The sequence below is a fragment of the Dermacentor albipictus genome, chromosome 3 (assembly GCF_038994185.2).
Source record: "Dermacentor albipictus isolate Rhodes 1998 colony chromosome 3, USDA_Dalb.pri_finalv2, whole genome shotgun sequence".
NCBI lineage: Eukaryota > Metazoa > Arthropoda > Arachnida > Ixodida > Ixodidae > Dermacentor > Dermacentor albipictus.
In genome coordinates this window covers 144871083-144887853 of record NC_091823.1, presented here as the reverse complement: position 1 = coordinate 144887853, position 16771 = coordinate 144871083, and the positions used below count along the sequence as shown (strand labels likewise).

General features: G+C 45.1%; 1 protein-coding gene across 3 annotated transcripts in view; it reads right to left on the bottom strand.

The window, feature by feature from the left end:
- Positions 1 to 12851, bottom strand: part of LOC135905311 (uncharacterized) — a 105515-nt gene extending 92664 nt beyond the window's left edge. Inside the window, exon 1 of one of the 3 annotated variants that reach the window (XM_065436333.2) lies at positions 12578 to 12851. In XM_065436333.2, the coding sequence (XP_065292405.1) occupies positions 12578 to 12583 (6 nt within the window). In that variant the 5' untranslated portion in view covers positions 12584 to 12851. The remainder of the gene's footprint in view (positions 1 to 12577) is intronic. The other 2 variants (XM_065436332.2, XM_065436334.2) reach the window with 2 other exon arrangements.
- Between the last annotated feature and the right edge of the window lie 3920 nt (positions 12852 to 16771).

The window sequence follows — 16771 nt, the reverse complement described above, 5'->3', positions numbered from 1 at the left end:
ACGTTGATACACAATACTTTTATCAATAACAATGGAAACACTGCCCGCTGATGCGACAACATCATCGCGATCTTTGCGAAACGTAACATGCTTTCGAATAAAATTTGTGTTTTGATTTTAAGTGTGTTTTCTGTTAACACAGCACTTTTGGATTGTATTTGTGGATAAGTTCGTGCACATCATGAAGCAATGAGTTGCACATCATCAAGGCAATGAGGGGGACCGGAAAAGGCGACTGCCGGTTTCCGCCCGGTGTGTCAGTCCGGGGGTGTCGTCTACGTGGACTCGAGGCCAAAGAGGTGTGTTGCCTCTGCCGAGGGGCCGTAAAGGTACAAACACATGGTATCGGCTCAACCCCCAGGATCCCCTTTTTCCCAGACACGGCTAAGCCACACACGGTTAAACGCGGGAGAGTCCAATCCTCATGTGCTCGGGTACGTGGTGTAGGAACACATCAAACGCCTGCTTACGCAGACGCCCCTGCGGGAAGATCATCAACAAAGAATTTTATTACACAATGACATGAAAAGTGCTTACAAAGATATTTGGACTCATAGCCTAAAATGACTAGTGCTGGGTCAATACAATACATACATATATATATATATATATATATATAGTAGGCAAAGAGGGATTCTTCAGGCTACCTTTCAAACGTAAAGAACTTGAGTGGTGCTACAAGGTAAACAGAACAAGTATTTAATTTCGACAGTTTCGATCGGTGGACCGATCTTCGTCAGGGTTTACAAAAAAATGGCAGTTCGGCCGTGGTAGGGAAGACACCAGACCGGGTACCCGGTCGTTCTTACATACATCAAACCGAGAGGAACAGTTGTGACAGTGATTGATTTTCGGTTCCTTGGCAGATTTACAGCGGCCTTTGGCAGCTATGCAGGGCAAGAGGAAGGCGGAGTCACATGTATGTAGAGCAAGGAGGTAAGTGAGGGGGAAAAAAAGGAAAAAGGAAGACAGAAAGAAAACGAAAAGAAAAAGAAAAAAGCACACAGGAGGAGGGAGACGTAAGACGGAGAGGGAGGGGGGTGGGAAGTAGCGGCAGCTAGGTTCCCGTGCACCCGAGGCAAGGAGGGAGAAAGCGGTCGCTCCGCAGCTCCAGTGCGTGGGCTGCCGATGTAGCGGGAGCGGGTGACGGGGGGCACAATAGAGAAGGGGCCCAGAAGGAAGACAGAAGAGCGGCAACTTGTGGAAAGAAACACAGTGTCACTGTACAAATATACAAGGCACGGCCCGTTCCGGCAGCTTTGTGGTCCAGCTATGGTGCGAAAAAAAGAAAATATAGTTCCAAAGAAGAATATATGCATGGGATTCGCAAAGCAAGTGCGCCCATGGGCTTAGATTTAGGGAGTCGAGTTAAATAGCCTCCTTGTGGTCCAGTTTTTGAACGTTTAACAGACAACCGACATCAAGTCAGCACGTGCGTATTTCAGGAAGGGCAATGGGTCACTCAGAATGACCACTTCAGTGGCAGGGTCCAGGAAACTGAATTTATTGGTTTTCCGCTCGCCTCCTTGAGGCGCATGCGGAGGGGTGAGCAAGCAGTGAATAGCCAGCGTCTTAATTTTAGAGTACATAGCATGTATTCGCGTTTCCCATGCACTTTCACGGCATATCCCGGAGGCACGTCATCCGCCCCGGACTCTCATTAATTCCTTTAGTGTACGTTCCAAATTTATGGATGAAAAAAGATTCTCTCTGCTCGCGTGCACGGGTGTGTTGGAAACCAGATTGCAAGAGCACAACGCTCACACGTTCAAAGGAGTGATCTGGCAGCCGAACGTGCCTGGAGAAGGGTAAATTGGGGAGACTTTTGACATGCGCGCGGTGATTGTTAAATCGCAGGCGGAAAGGGGTCTCTGTTTGGCCGATATATTCCTGCTTACACACCTCGCATCGAATTTTGTACACGACGTTACTGGAATCACAGTCAAGGTTTTCGGTAATTTTATATACGAAGGTCGAGTTCGATGCTTCAGCCGTGTCTGCTGTTGTCATGTGACGGCATACCTTGCAACGAGGTTTCCCACACGGTCGACAGCCCTTGGGCGTGTTTGACTTCTGTGTCCTCGCCCTGACTAACAAATCCCTTAAATTTTTGTTTCTTCTATACACAACTCGAGGCGGCTGCTTGAAGATAGTAGCGAGTCGGATGCTCTGTTTCATGATATTAAAATGGCGGGTGAGAATGGCATTGACTCGCGGAGCACCGGTGGTGTATGTGAGGACCAAGTTTGGATCTGATTGTGTATTGTTATTGCTAACCTTTTCTCCCATTATCTGTGCTCGATCTAAGCTGCGTGCGCGTTCAATGGCATCGTCTACTATTTTTGGAGGATATTTTTGGCGTATGAGAGCAGATTTCAGTTCCTCCGCGTGTCGCTCAAATTGCGCAGATTCGGAACAGACTCTTCTGTATCTGTGGGCCTGGGAGTAGGGAATGCCTGTTTTGCAGTGAAGGGGGTGGCTACTATAAAAATGCAGATATTGCTGACGATCTGTCGGCTTTTTGTATAGGGACGTGGAAATGCGACCGCCACTCAGTGACAGAGTGACGTCGAGGAAGTGAATACTATTTTGGGAGAAATTGTGCGTAAAGCAGATTGACGGGTGCAGAGAATTGAAATCGGAAATGAAGTCTAAGAGACTTTGTTCATTGTCAGCCCACACAAAGAAAATGTCATCCAGGAATCGCTTATAAAATATTGGTTTTACGGCCGAGTTTGCGAGGAAGGGTATTTCTAAAGATGCCATAAAGATATTTGCATAATTTGGCGCCATCTTCGTTCCCATGGCGGCTCCACTGATTTGCAAATAATGCTTGTCCTCGAACTCAAAGTGATTATATTTCAGTACTAGATTTAAAAGAGTCTCAACTGTGTCTTTATCTAATTGCCTAGGTTGGCTGGAGCCAGCGTAAGCTGAAACTGCGGAAGCTATGCCCTCGGCGTGAGGTATGTTGGTGTACAAAGATGCGACATCCATATATATATATATATATATATATATATATATGTGTGTGTGTGTGTGTGTGTGTGTTGCAATAATTAGCAGTCTTATACGAACAAAATCGCGAAAGTATCATACATAGGCGGTAAATACTGAGCATAATGATAGACCTGCGCTAAAAACGAACAGAACAAAGAAGTGGAAATTGTCATGCACATGATTTTTGGTAAGATAAGAAATGACATTCTTGGTAAGATAAGAAATGACATTTGCATGTAATGTCAAAATTTCCTGCGAGTTTTATTTCAAGAGCAAATTATTCCACATCTTAACACAAAAGAATTGAATTATTCTTTTGCTGTACACATTCGCACATAAAGGAGAATAAGATGAGCGTTGCGTGCATGCCGTGTGTTTACCGACGGAAACTTGGAAATTGTACGCGGCAGAGGTGCGTTTGTGTTTATTATTCGATTTACTAAGCAGGAAATGCTTATTCCCGTAGGTCAATAAACAGTAGTATACACAGCGTCTGAAATGGAGGATTAGAGGGATGATTCACAGAGGAGAAAGTAATCGGAAGAACAGATCGTTTTTGTAATCGCAATAACGGAATAAGGTTTCTTATGTACGTTTGGCCCCACGATTTACAAGAATAGCTAAGGTTGCAGTGAAACAGGCTAAAATATTATGTCCGTAGCAACGTCAAATCAAAGTATTGACGTGCTCGTAGGAGAGTAACCAATGAATGAGAATTTTTTGAAAACGGTATTGACTTGGTCTCTCCAGTTAAGGTTATTGTCAAGTATAATGCCTATATATTTAATAGTCGGAAAACCATCAATGGTTCGATTGTTTAATGTTATGCTAGTTGAAACGTTCAGTTATCATTCGTGAATGGAAAACAACGTATTTTCTTTTATCGGCATTTAGTAAAAGTTGATTTTCACAAAACCTCATTGAAACAGCTAGTAGTTCATTGAATATAGTATATTGTAAGGTTTCTAGTGAACTACCTGTGAATAAAATTAAAGTATCGTTCGCATACAATAATGCTTCAGACGATTGTAGAATTCGCGGAAAATCATTAACGTATGGAGCGAACAAAATGGTACCCAATACGGATCGTTGCGGTACACCACATGTGACATTCCTAGATTCGGATAGAAAACCATCAATTACTACTTTGTGCTTTCGCGATGTGAGATAACTGGAAAAAAAGTCATCAGTGCCATCGATAATGCCATAGCACCTTAGTTGTTTTCAGTAGTGCCGAGTGACAAATGGTATCAAACGCCTTTTTTATGTCGATAAATATTCCTATAAAAATCAATTGTTGGTTGAGGGCAGAGTTGAGTATTTGAGACAAAGTAGGCACAGCTGTTGATTTGAATACTACTGGGACGAAACCATGGTGTTCCGCGCAAATTAAGTTATTCTTGCTAAGGAAGTCCTTCAGCTGTTGAGCGAATAATTTTTGAAAGATATTGTTAACTATACTCAATACGGATATCGGTTTGAAGCTGCCCGGAATATTATTGTTGCCCGTTTTGTATGCTGGTACAACTTTTGTACTGCTGGTATACATCTGGGTAGGAGTTCGCATTTATTGAATGGTTAAATGAATGACAAAGTGGAGCACTCAAAATATCTGAATTGTTTTGCTGTGCCTTAATTCGTTTACCATCAATCCCTGTGGCTTAGTTCAACTGCAGATTTTTATAGCAGACGTCACCAGCTCTTCTGTGATGACCTGAAAGCTAAATGTGCTTTCACTTTTTTCAGCATAAGTGGTGGGCCGTGCACACTAAATTCTTTCGTAATGTTTTCGCCAAACTCGGCAAAGTAATCATTAAAATAATTTGTAAGGCTAGTTGTGACTGTCAGGGAGAATTGCCTTTTGTTATCGAGAACCGCCACTTCTCTGACTATTTGCCATGTTTGTTTTGTTTCGCAACGTCCTACGAGACGTGCATAGTATGCCCTTTTAGTTTTGCGCATCAGCCCTACTGACTGATTTCTAAAGTACTTCAATTGAGCCTTGTAATAGTTATTGTTTTGTTTAACTTCAGCTTATTGTAACGGTAGTCTTTTTTCTTCAGTAGTGCTGCAATGTGCTGCGTTATCCAAGGACGTAAGGCGTGATCTACATTGTGTATACGTAACGATGACTGCCTTATTGCATTCGTGATACTGCAAATAATGTTATCACATTCTACTTGCACGCCGTCGGTATACAGAATTTCGAACATACTGTGTCGCAAGAGGGCGCCTACTTGCGAATAATTGCTGCGTGTGTGACATATCGGGAGCAACTTTTCTGTTTTACGAACATGATTCAAGTACGATTGTGGAATGAAAAGAGAAGTCGGGTGGTTATCAGCAATTGCTAAGTCATAAACACCAGCTTCTACGTTAGTATCAAGACTAAACAGAATGTGATCAATAAGTGTGGCAGAATTTTTAGAGAAACGTGTTTGTTCGGCTATAACACATATAAGGTTAAATGATTATAGGAGAAACAACTAGTCATGACACTGATCCTTTAGCAGATCTATATTGAAGTCACCAGAAATTATTATCTGGGAATGCGATGTCACACATTCAATCAGCATACTTTCCCTGACGGATATAAAGTCGACTACGCTTGAGCATGGGGGGGGGGGGGGGAGGCGATATACTGCACTAGCTATGACACCACATTCAATCGTCGCAATTAGCGTCTCTGCAGATTGTTAAAGCTAGAGATATCATTTAGACGCTGGAAAGAGAGCTCGTTCCTGATAAACATGGCTACTCCACCGCCACGTGTCGCATACGCTCTCGGCTGTCACATAATGACATATTCAGGTATATTTACGTACTGATCTGCCTTTAGCCATGTTTCTGCTATTGCTATTAAATCGTATTGAAATGAATGTTTTGTCAAATAGTTTAGTAACTGGTGGAAAGTTTTCTTTCTGCTGTGAATATTGCAACGGAACGCCATTTCATCCTCTGCGTTAATAGAAATCGTGATCAGTTATTGTTCTCTGTCGAGGACCCCTGGGCATGTCACGTGCAGAACCCTCGAAGTTCCAGTTTTGCACAATGACAATTTCCCGTCTTACACCTAGGCGAATTTCCAAATTCCCTTCGCGTTTTGCATTCAGTGCTTTTGTTACAGATATCTTATTTGCTGGACAAAGGTGTTAATTCAGGAATGCTGGCCAACTATCCTTGAACCCCAGAGAGGACGTGTTCATCCTCTGCTTTTTTGCCGCTCTCAGAACCCGGTCCCTCACTTTGCGAGAGTAGAATATTACTATGATGCTGGGTTTCTCTTTGCCTTTCAGCGGGACTCGATGAATTACTTCGATGGCAGACTCGACGATCTTAAGAGGTTGCGTTCTGTTCACGTGCGATTTCCCTCTGACAACTGTTTCATATGGTGCTGCGGAAAGCACAGGCCTATTGTCGCCGCTATTTTCAGCCAAAATAAATAGATTACACAGACAAAATAAATAGATTACACAGACGATTGTGCCGCGTACAGCCCCAAGAACCCTGGTGTGGACCAAAGTTTGCTACAGAATGATGTCAATAAATTACAAAATGGTGCGATGGATGGTGCATAAAACGAAACTTTACAAAATGCAAGGTCCCGACATTCATGAAGCAAACATCGGACTGTGAATCTACATATCACGTTAGTTCAGCTCCTTTCTTGCGGATATCATAAGGAGTTCATTTCACGTGATTCTCATCGTAGGCAACACATTGAAACGATTTGCTCAGAAGCATCAAGCAATCTCGTTCATCGGCAACGGAACTTATGGCTTGCTGCACCAGAAATAAGATAGCTTGCGTACCTCGCGTACAGTCACGAGCAAAAGCTTGGGGCCAAAAGTGCTAATATTTTTTTTTCGCTGACCCGGCATTCTGGCTGAAATTAAGAGCGGACGCCTACGTGGTCGTGTTTGACCAATACAAAGTATTAAACCCATTCGAGACAACGATGTGCTTGAATATACTTTGCTTTTCTTTATGGCACTCATATATACGCCTGCTATCTGGCATTCCTCTTAATCAGTGACCTCAGTGTCCATTAACATCTATTTTCTGTTGTATTCATTTCCTGCTGCCCACATGGTTACTAACTTTTTATCGTTATCAACTTTACGCCCCTCAAATTTTGTATTTATGTTTTCACTCAATATTTTATGTATTCTTGAACAATTAAGATATGTCATAAGCCTTCATGTACTGCTGTGACTACTCCTATGTTGCGCTGCAATCACTGAACCTTTTTGTCCCCAATGCTGATCCATTTTGTTTGTTTACTAATAATTATTAATTATATTACTAATAAAAGTGTAACGGCGTGGCTGCAGCAAACCAGAGTGGCCCCCTTCAAAGTGACGTTTTTTTCGCATCACCGAACACTGAGCAACCAGCGCGTGGCGTCAGCAGGGAGCCAGGATCTACAGCGCCAAGTCATTCTTGCACAATTGTCATCGTACATTTGTCGTAATGCCCATTGTCCTGATGCGAGTGTCTTACCATCGCCTTCAATGCAATGTAATAATAAAGTTTCCGGCATTCACTCGTTGTTATATCATCGGCTTACTGCCATCGCGGTCATTCTGCCGTCATCACTTAAACCTCGAAATCCGGTTCTCTTCACAAGGTTGTCGACATACCGCAGTCGTGAAGCCATCGCTTTCACGTTGTCGTTTGACCATCGCCATTACTTCAATATAGTCACCTTGTTCTGACGCCGCCGTAGTCTTATCACTTTCCTCGATTCGTTGACGTTATTCGTGCTCGTCATTCGGTCACAATCACGCTGACGTGGTTTAGTCATGATTAGGCCTCATGTCATGTCATGTCATGGAAGTCATTGCGTCTTTCTCAAACAGACGTCATCATGCATCCGATTTCGTACCGTCTTCACGATTTATTCCATCGTCGTCATTCTACCGATCCGGTTGTCGTCATGCTGTCGTGGCCACGTAATCGTCTTCGTACAGTCGTAGTCACCTCATTGTCCTCATGTCGTCGCTGCCAGTTCGTCGTCGTTATCAACATCAACAGCAACAGCCTGTTTTCGTCTCCACTGCCGGACGAAGGAACCTCCCAGCGATCTCCAGTGACCCCTGTCCTGCGCTAGTTTATTGCAACTTGCGACTGGAACTTTCCTAATTTCGTCTAGCCACCCTATATCTTAGGGTCCTCGACTGCGCTTTCACTACCTTGGCACCATTCCGTTTCTCATTGACCACACCTTATCTGCCCTTGCCATTACATGGCCTGCTCAGCTCAATTTTCTGCGAATGTCAACTGCAACTGCCGTCATTATACCATCGTCTTAATACAAGAATCTACGTCGTCCATTCCAGTTGTCATTCAAGCGAGCTAATTCTTTCGGCGTCATTCCACCTTCGCCACGTCGTTGGTGTCATGCGGTCGTCGCCACGCTTGCAGATCCATCACATACATCAAGTCGAGGAATACGGTTTTCATCTGCATCAAAGAATGTTCATTCGCGATCTCGGCACACGAGTCCCATTGGAATGTCAAACAGTTTTGGTGTATGTGGCTTCTAGCTGAAGCAACAGAAATACCCAGGATTACCACGGCATATGTAAGCATACCTTAGTTCAAGAATGTGTTCTATCGCAACATTGCTTGAGTACTATTCGCCTTTCCCTCGACAGTCATCGTAAGATGTGTTCTGCCGTAATGTTTTTCTTTCAGATAATGGAGTAGAAAAACAAAACAGATAATTGGCCGAAGTATTTTGGTACGTTCTGTAGCCTGATGTCCTGCTGCAGGATGTCTCTATTCTCACGACTTGCATTCTTTGAACACCAATTTATCAAAAAGTTGCCAGAGAGCCGTTTATTGCAGCGGGCTCAGAGAGGACTTTACGATATGAATTTGCTAGCGTAAAAAGTCAACAGAAAACTTCGTTATATCCAATTTGAGCATTTCAAGTTATAACCTAACGTGGTTAGGTTATAACCTAACCTAACCTAACCTAACGTGGTCAACAGTAAAAATCTGTCCACGCTCTTATTTACATTTGTAAGTTTAAAGTTAAGCTTTAACTTCGAAAGTTTAACAGGCACCAGTCTAGAAGAAGAAAAGAGTTGTTACAATCGATAAGACCTCCATGAAGGGCTGGAACACAGGTTTTGCTTGAAGTTATCTATTTGAGTTTTATAGTTCAGAAATAGACAACGGCTACTAGGGACGCTAGAATGGTTGTGACGGCTAATTAGGTAGCTGAATATAGCGTCTTTCACTTTGGAAGACGTGTTTAATTACTGCGTCCAGTGCGAAATACCTCCACATACTTCACGGAAAAAGTTTTCATTTACAAATAAATCATAGAGTTTTACGTGCAGAAACCACCATAAAATAATGAGGCGCATCGCAGCGGAATGCCGCGGTTTAACTTACACCCCCATGCAGGGTTCCTCAACTTCCACTACAACGCAAGTACATGGGCGTATTTGCACTTTGCTGCACTGGAATTCGCCCGCCAAGGTGGGGATTGGAACCCGCGATCTCATTCTCAGTAAAGGCGTATATAGACGACGGGCCATGGACCACCAAGGATCGGGCCGCGGACCGGCCGTGTGTGGTCGGCCATGCTTGGCCCTGTCCGCAAGAGCATGCACACCGCGGGCCCGAAGAGCAGACGAGAGCGCAGCGCGTGAGGGATAATATCGACCCCGCATCTCCGCGAACTAGTTGTAATGAAATACTTCAGAGATTAACATGACGGATGCTGCGATGACATATCCTTGCATGCTCAACCACAGAAGTTGTTTTTTTCGGACACCTGAAGAAGTCATCCCGGCTGCTCTCCCACGAAGTAGGAAATTGTTGGTCCAAGGCCAAAAAGTAAAATGTAGCGTCATCTGACCACAACACCATGATCGCACCAAGACGTAAAAATCGAGCTTTACCCCGTGCTGCGGCTCGTACGTATGATGGTGTTGCCGATTCGGTTACCGAAAACGACGAGCGTTGTACTGTTGCGAGAAATGGTGACTGCAAATTCTCTAAAAAATTTGTGCCCCGTTACAAGAAAAAAAATGCGCTAGCACTTCTTGCCTGTGCCAGCCCGTGGGCCAGGCGCGGGCCTCACAGACTCGAAGTAAGCCTAACGTGCCGCGGGATCCGCGGGACAAAACAGGTCCGTGGTGTGCGGTCTGGATACACCATAAGAGAGTGGCTCAGCCGACTGAGCAACCGCGGTGGGTAACCATCTAGCATTCTTGGCGCGGCGGACATGCGGTGCGGCGGACGTTTATTACAGCGGAGCTATTTTCAACTATCATCATAAATATCATCAACTGCTGATACGTCTGTAAGCAAGAGAAATATACAATGGTCCATAGCCCCGTAATGCTGAGTCTACAAGCACTCAGCAAAGTGTGGTGAACAGTGCTTCTATTCTTTAGAACAACGCATCCAATATACAGAACAGCATGTCGATTCCTGATACCTCCGTAAGCCATGGCTCATATCCTCGTAAGCAAACGAAAAATGCAATGGCTCATAGCCCCGTAAGGTTCATGGCTGCTCACTGTGCGTGGGTTATTGCGATAACACTACTCCTGTAGTCGTCGGTGATTTCATTGTGACCGAATGCGAATAATTTCAATGTGACAATGTCAACGATTTCAATGGGGCCGAAGAGGGTGTCATTTACAAGTTTCGTGTTGTGGAGATTTCGCATGCGATGCCAAACCGATCCGGCCGAACAGACCTCGCAGCGGCGTACGTGCATCGTTTTGAAATTTTCAAAGAATGTGACTGCGGTTGCGATTATGCCACTCAGTGCTTATTATGAGGAGTACAAAACCACTGTGACGGTCATTGCTAAGAGATCACGATTGATGCAATAAAGCCTTTACCACAAGTTTTCTTACGACGACGTCTACAGGTGCGCTGGTCATACGCCTTCGCATGGCGGAATCGCCTGCAGTTCTTTCCCTTGCACATTGAGTCGCACGAAAGCGGCTACGAAATCATAGCTCTCTCGACATCACGCTGACGTTGAAAATCGGCAGTGAATCTCGCACAGCACCTATCGCAATAAAGATTGGTTACGTGAAATAATAATCGTAATCCTCGGTGCACTGCGCCGACAAAAGGGTGTAACGTCACTGACTGCCGCGTTCACTAATTCACAAACAGACAACGTCGAACACCATCAACGTCATACTGACTGTTCACGCGGGTGCTGTAAGGGGAAAAGAACCGCGTGAATTAACTGCAATATACGGTGTGCTTGATTTGTTAATGCTTGATCATGCGTCACCTTCATCGCACGCGCAAAACCTTGTAGCTCCATAACAGAGAATCACAGAATTATTGTATGAAATAAGCAAATATTACATTTTTGCTGTGTGCTTTTCATGCCAGCTCCCCCATTCTCTTCCAGAACATTTCGCATGTCCAATTACTACAATGGTCGCAAAAACTAATAATGTACAGCTTTCCAACAGAATAATTATGTCCAGGGTGCATGAAACTGTCTGTGCCCAGTTGAGGAGCGCAGCCACATAAAGAGCGAGGGCAGGCGCACATGTGCGAAATATACTCTTGGTTGCTAAAAACATACTCAGCTGGTTGTTACGGAGCTACAAGGTTGATCACAGCACGTTAGGCTGTCCGAAAAGCCTTTTGTGCTTGTACGCTTCCAATGCAATTTTCTTTTTATCTGCGCAGGTGCTACTGCGCACAAAATACTAACGAGGACGCGGTAGATGCGCTGATAAACAGCCAGCCCTGTACCCGATTCATTGGGCTAGCGTAGCCAATGTGCCTCGGACAGAAAAATCCTATCTACGCATACGCCTAGCCTCTGCACGTGTGCACGTGCTCACCGTGACACGGCGCCCCCGAGACGGCCTTTGCGGGACAACACGCACACCACACAGGGACGAGCGGAATAAAGGTGAAGACGCAAGTGCGTATTCTGTTTACAGTATTCAGTATCCGTATTCCGTTTACAGTGCTGGGACGTCACTTTTGCCTCGTTACACACGTCGTCGCATAAAAAACCTACGAAAGAGCAACAATTACAAAGTACATCAAGTCGAGGGATACGGTTTTCATCTGCATCATAGTATACGTAAGTACGCAGAATATACCATCCTATGCGTTAAGCTTACGCTATGTGCACTAACTTCGAGGCTAAGACAACAAAGCCGTATTTTGTACCATGATGCTAGACGGTTGTCGAAATGGTGGTCAAGCGGGAGTGGGTAAAACCAATGTTACTGCTGACATTGTACCTTGCAACACTAAGTATAAGCTCGACAATCTCTTCAGTTCAAAACTAAACTGGCGTCTTGAGACGATGATTGAGCGTGTCCCCGTTGCTCGTACACGTGTTCCGTAGTGTTCGTTTTCATGTGGAAAAAGTAGTCCACAAGATGTTAAATAAAGACATAAGTGAAAGCATAGTCTGCATATTAGCATTTGCTACAATGGCCGGGCTCTTAGTTGCGTACGAAAGGCGCCAACGTTGACTGAACTGCTGTGATGGTACACTGGGCAAAATCCGTGAAATTTTTGCTGCGGCAATTTATGTAAATATATTCAACCATACCTGCATTTTCGGTGACGCGAAAAAATCAGCGGCTCCAAATGACACCAGAAGAAGGCCAGAATCACTCCACGCGGGTGGCACAAAGAAAAAGAAGACTGGAATTGCTCCGTAGTCGCTCGGCGAAATGAATGTGATGAATCGGCTGGCTGTTCTACAAAGGGCTCACACAAGCCGCACCTGCTAGCAGGCGGCACCTGGTGGCTATTGGCGAAACTTCTTAGCGATAGTCTGTTAACGGTGGCCACATGTATGTGTTCTCATGCATATTAGCACGCCGATATTTTTCGCTAATAAATCAGTCGTGACGTCAATATAATTAAATCATTCGCGTTTCCTTTTCCTTGGTCCTTAAGTTCTGGATCATTTGGGCTACTACTAAAGCGAGAGTTACCCCGCTGTCATCCTCTCGACTTTTGTACAGTTGCATTGAATGCGGCACACTATTGGGTACTTCCTTCTCGCGAATTTACACAATTTCATGGACGCTTTGTTTCTCTCGTGATGGTTGGAACTTGAGAAAGTTAAAACATGCTTGAAAAGATGAATTATTTCTAGAATTTTAGAGACATATCTGTTTGTGCCATGATATCGGATTCAGACAAAAAAACTCGGATTTTGCATCCCAGGACCACGATAATGACACGTGTATTTCTTAATCGGCTGACAGCTCATTTCATCGCCTAATGTCGTTCAGCATAGGACGCGCCTGCATGAATCGAAAGTCTCTCGAATGTTTTCGAAGGTTGTACCCGCTTTCAATTGTCACCGATCCGTGGAATCTGAGTGCATGTATGCGCCACGCAGGCTGTGTAGTAATTTCTGGAATACATGCAGGCAGCAGCGATTATTGTAGAATTTTCGATTACTCATGTATGAAAGCTGATGTGCTTTATTCCCTCATCAGATTTTCGGCGATTGTTGACGGTATTCACAGCTATCGCTGTTTTCAGAGCAGCCTATTCCTCAGGGCACAGGTACGCCCAATTAACACGCTGACTTGCTCATTCAGTTTTGTTGCTTTCTTCACCCTCACTACAGCGTGACATCTGATGCAGGTGTGCTGACTGCGTTCAAGCACCGAACACCCACGAAGCACTGTGATCCAATCCTGAATCCCGAAGAAATCACCAACGTCACTCCGGTCCTATCGAGCCAACCGCAAACTACAAAACTTGCCCCAGAGCACGAGCAGAGCGGAAGGGTCAGCAGGAAGTCAGCAGCGTCGCCTTCAATGGTAGTACTTCAGCAATCAAGGGAGACACCTACCTTCAGTGGAGCTTCACCGGAAGAACCGAAGACCTGATTGGAAAAACTGGAGAGGGTGTCAGACTACGAGTGGAAACCGGAAAACAAGTTGAGTCTCGTCTATTTTTCATTGGAATACCCTACCAGCACTTCGTTCGAAAATTGAGAGTCCTCGTTAAACCCATTGCACCTATTCTGCAGCCAGTTCATGAAGTCTTTCGCAAGCGCCGCAAGAACAGAAAGGACCGAAGTTCTACTGTAAGACTGAGCACTGCTCCTAACGAGAACATCACGCCATTCACGTACGAGATGACTCGTCTTTTGAGTCACGACGACTCGCAAATGTCTGATGAGAAGAAAGTACGTCTTCTAGTGTGCCGTATATAGCAAGAGCTCTTCGCCGGACTGATGCGCAACCCACCCAGGACCGCAACAGAATTTATCGCAGGAGCATTGACGTGTGAGAAGACGTTGGAATTGCGCACCAAGCAATTGAATTGCTGCTCACTGCCACACTCTACAGAAGTTCAAGCCCTTTGCTGCGACGAGTGGCGAAAGACAAGCAGATGTCTGCGTGAAGAACTTCGGAAGCAGTTCCCAGGGTTGCTGTCTCAAGGTTATTCGAATGGTGTCGTAGTTCGGCATCAACTGCAGCGGTCATTGGGAGTTCTGAAAGCGCAGCTGGAATTGCCTCAGCCTTAAGCGACAACCTAGGGAGCCATCGTTCCGTTCACGTCGGCGCCCCTGTCAGAGCCCGGTAACACCACACTTCCGTCGTCCACCGCTGTCGCCGATAGCACGCCAACCCATCGCCCCGCGCGGCATGCCAAAGAAGGCTGACCTTTGGCATGGTCCCAACCACCGTCCGCTCTGATATCACTGCGGAGAAGCGGGCCACGTCTGCCGCCGGTGCCCATGCCGTGAAATGGGACTACGAGGATTCGCTGTCAGCGGTTCGAGCCTGCAGCAAGTTGAGCGCCCTCGTTATATTGTCGACTACTTCGCTACCATTCAGTGGAGGCTTAAGCAGAGCTTCGCCTTCACTAGGCTGCTACCTGTTCACGCCCAACCGGCCATACAATGGCTCAACACTACGCCGGCTCGTCAGACCATATCCGGAAAACTAATAGGTGGAACCGATGGAGACGCCTGGAATAGACGACTGGACTCAATGCCCCGTTATTTTGTATTTGGAGGCCATCACGCAACAAGCCGCTTGAAACTCTCGCTTTAGTAAAGCACTGAGAAGTATACGCTCGAAATTTCCTCGGCACGAGAGCGTGAGCGCTCTGAAACTCATAGTAAGGTTCGTTAGAGCGCAACGCAAGACGAAGACAAAAGAAGGTATAAAACGTGGACACGGCGTTGATTCTCAACTGATATTTTATTGAAGATATGTCTAACATATATATATATAGGTGCCAGTTTATAACCATGACATGCACGAGACACAGAAATACATCGAGGCAACTATGACCAACAGATGCATAATCAAAATTGATATAGGTTACGCAGTTGCTTTTCCTGAAGAGCGATAGATGGTTCGCTGGTAGATGCCTTATACCTGGCTTTTATATTGTAAACCTCAGCGATTTTTCTTGGCAATTGGCTGGCGTGTTTAAAAATGTCAATAGTTTTCTTTTTTTGAAAACGGAGTGACAACCATGCGAGTTGCAGCGCTCCGGGAGATGTAGTGGCGCAACCCCTTGAAGAGATTGCTGGTGCTCCCTAAATCAAACAGTCAAATAACGCTTGGCTTGTCCCACGTACTCTCTACCGCAAGATAATGGAATGGGATACACAACCTGCTTAGCACAAGTGATGTACCTGTTCATATGTTGAGAGTGCAATTTCGTTGTACGAACTTATTCTGCAGCAAATTATGAACTAATGGGCATATGAGACTTATCTTATGTGTTGCGGAAAAACGAACATTAATTCGGCACCTTGAACCAACGTTCTAGAGCCCGTGTGCCAACTTGTGTACATACTATACTACTGCGTTTTTTTTTCTTTTTACTTGTAATTTAGTGTTGATAGCTTGGTCATTCCTGCTCATGGCGCCGTGAACCATACTTTCACTGACAGATGAAATAATCACTTCAGGGTCACAAGCGTCCAGTAACCGATTTACCTGATCAGAAAAAGCAGCCTTCCACATCGACTATCGGTCAGCACAAGAAGCGCGCCTGCATGACTTGAAGCTTACTCGAATGTTACCGTTCATTCTGTTTGGTGTGTATATTTCCGCTGAACTTTGTGTAATAAATTGTATGCGTGGCAGGAATTTTTTGGTACTTTTGTAAGCCAAGCGGCCACCTGCGATTGCGCTGGATGGTTCCACGATTTACATGTAAAAGCCAGCGCTTTTTTATGTTCACCGCTATTGTTGTGCTTCGAGTGTCACGTCGATTTGTGGCCTTGAGTTCGCCCAATAAAAAGTTAGTTTCGCCATTGACAGTTTCGCTACTGTGTTCTTGACTGTCACGTCAACGTGACATCTGGTGTAGGGGATTTGCGTTCATGTACCGGACATCCCCCGAAAACCCTGGTCCAACCCGTGGTAAAGGTCCCCATGGACCATCGTCCAAGACGCAGGTTGTTTCGGTTGTTACCCGGGTAAGAACTTCTTCCAGAGGGAAACACTTCAACTGAGGTCAAGTCGACAATCACAATGGAAACTCCCGCTTCCTCTGCCGCACTGCAACAGCCCAGGGAGCCACTATGTTTGATGGATTTAAGACCCGCGAAACTGACTGGAAACCTACGAAAGGGCCGTACATTCAAGATGGAACTCCGACAAGCTGTGGCCTTTGTCTTCTCCTTGGAAGGCAGCGCCAGAAAGGGGTTCAAGAATCATGAGTGCGTGAGTTCGGCGACGTTAAATCATTAAGGTTTATGTACATGAAACAGGAATTAAAAAAAGCAAAATGTTTGTGACAAGCTACT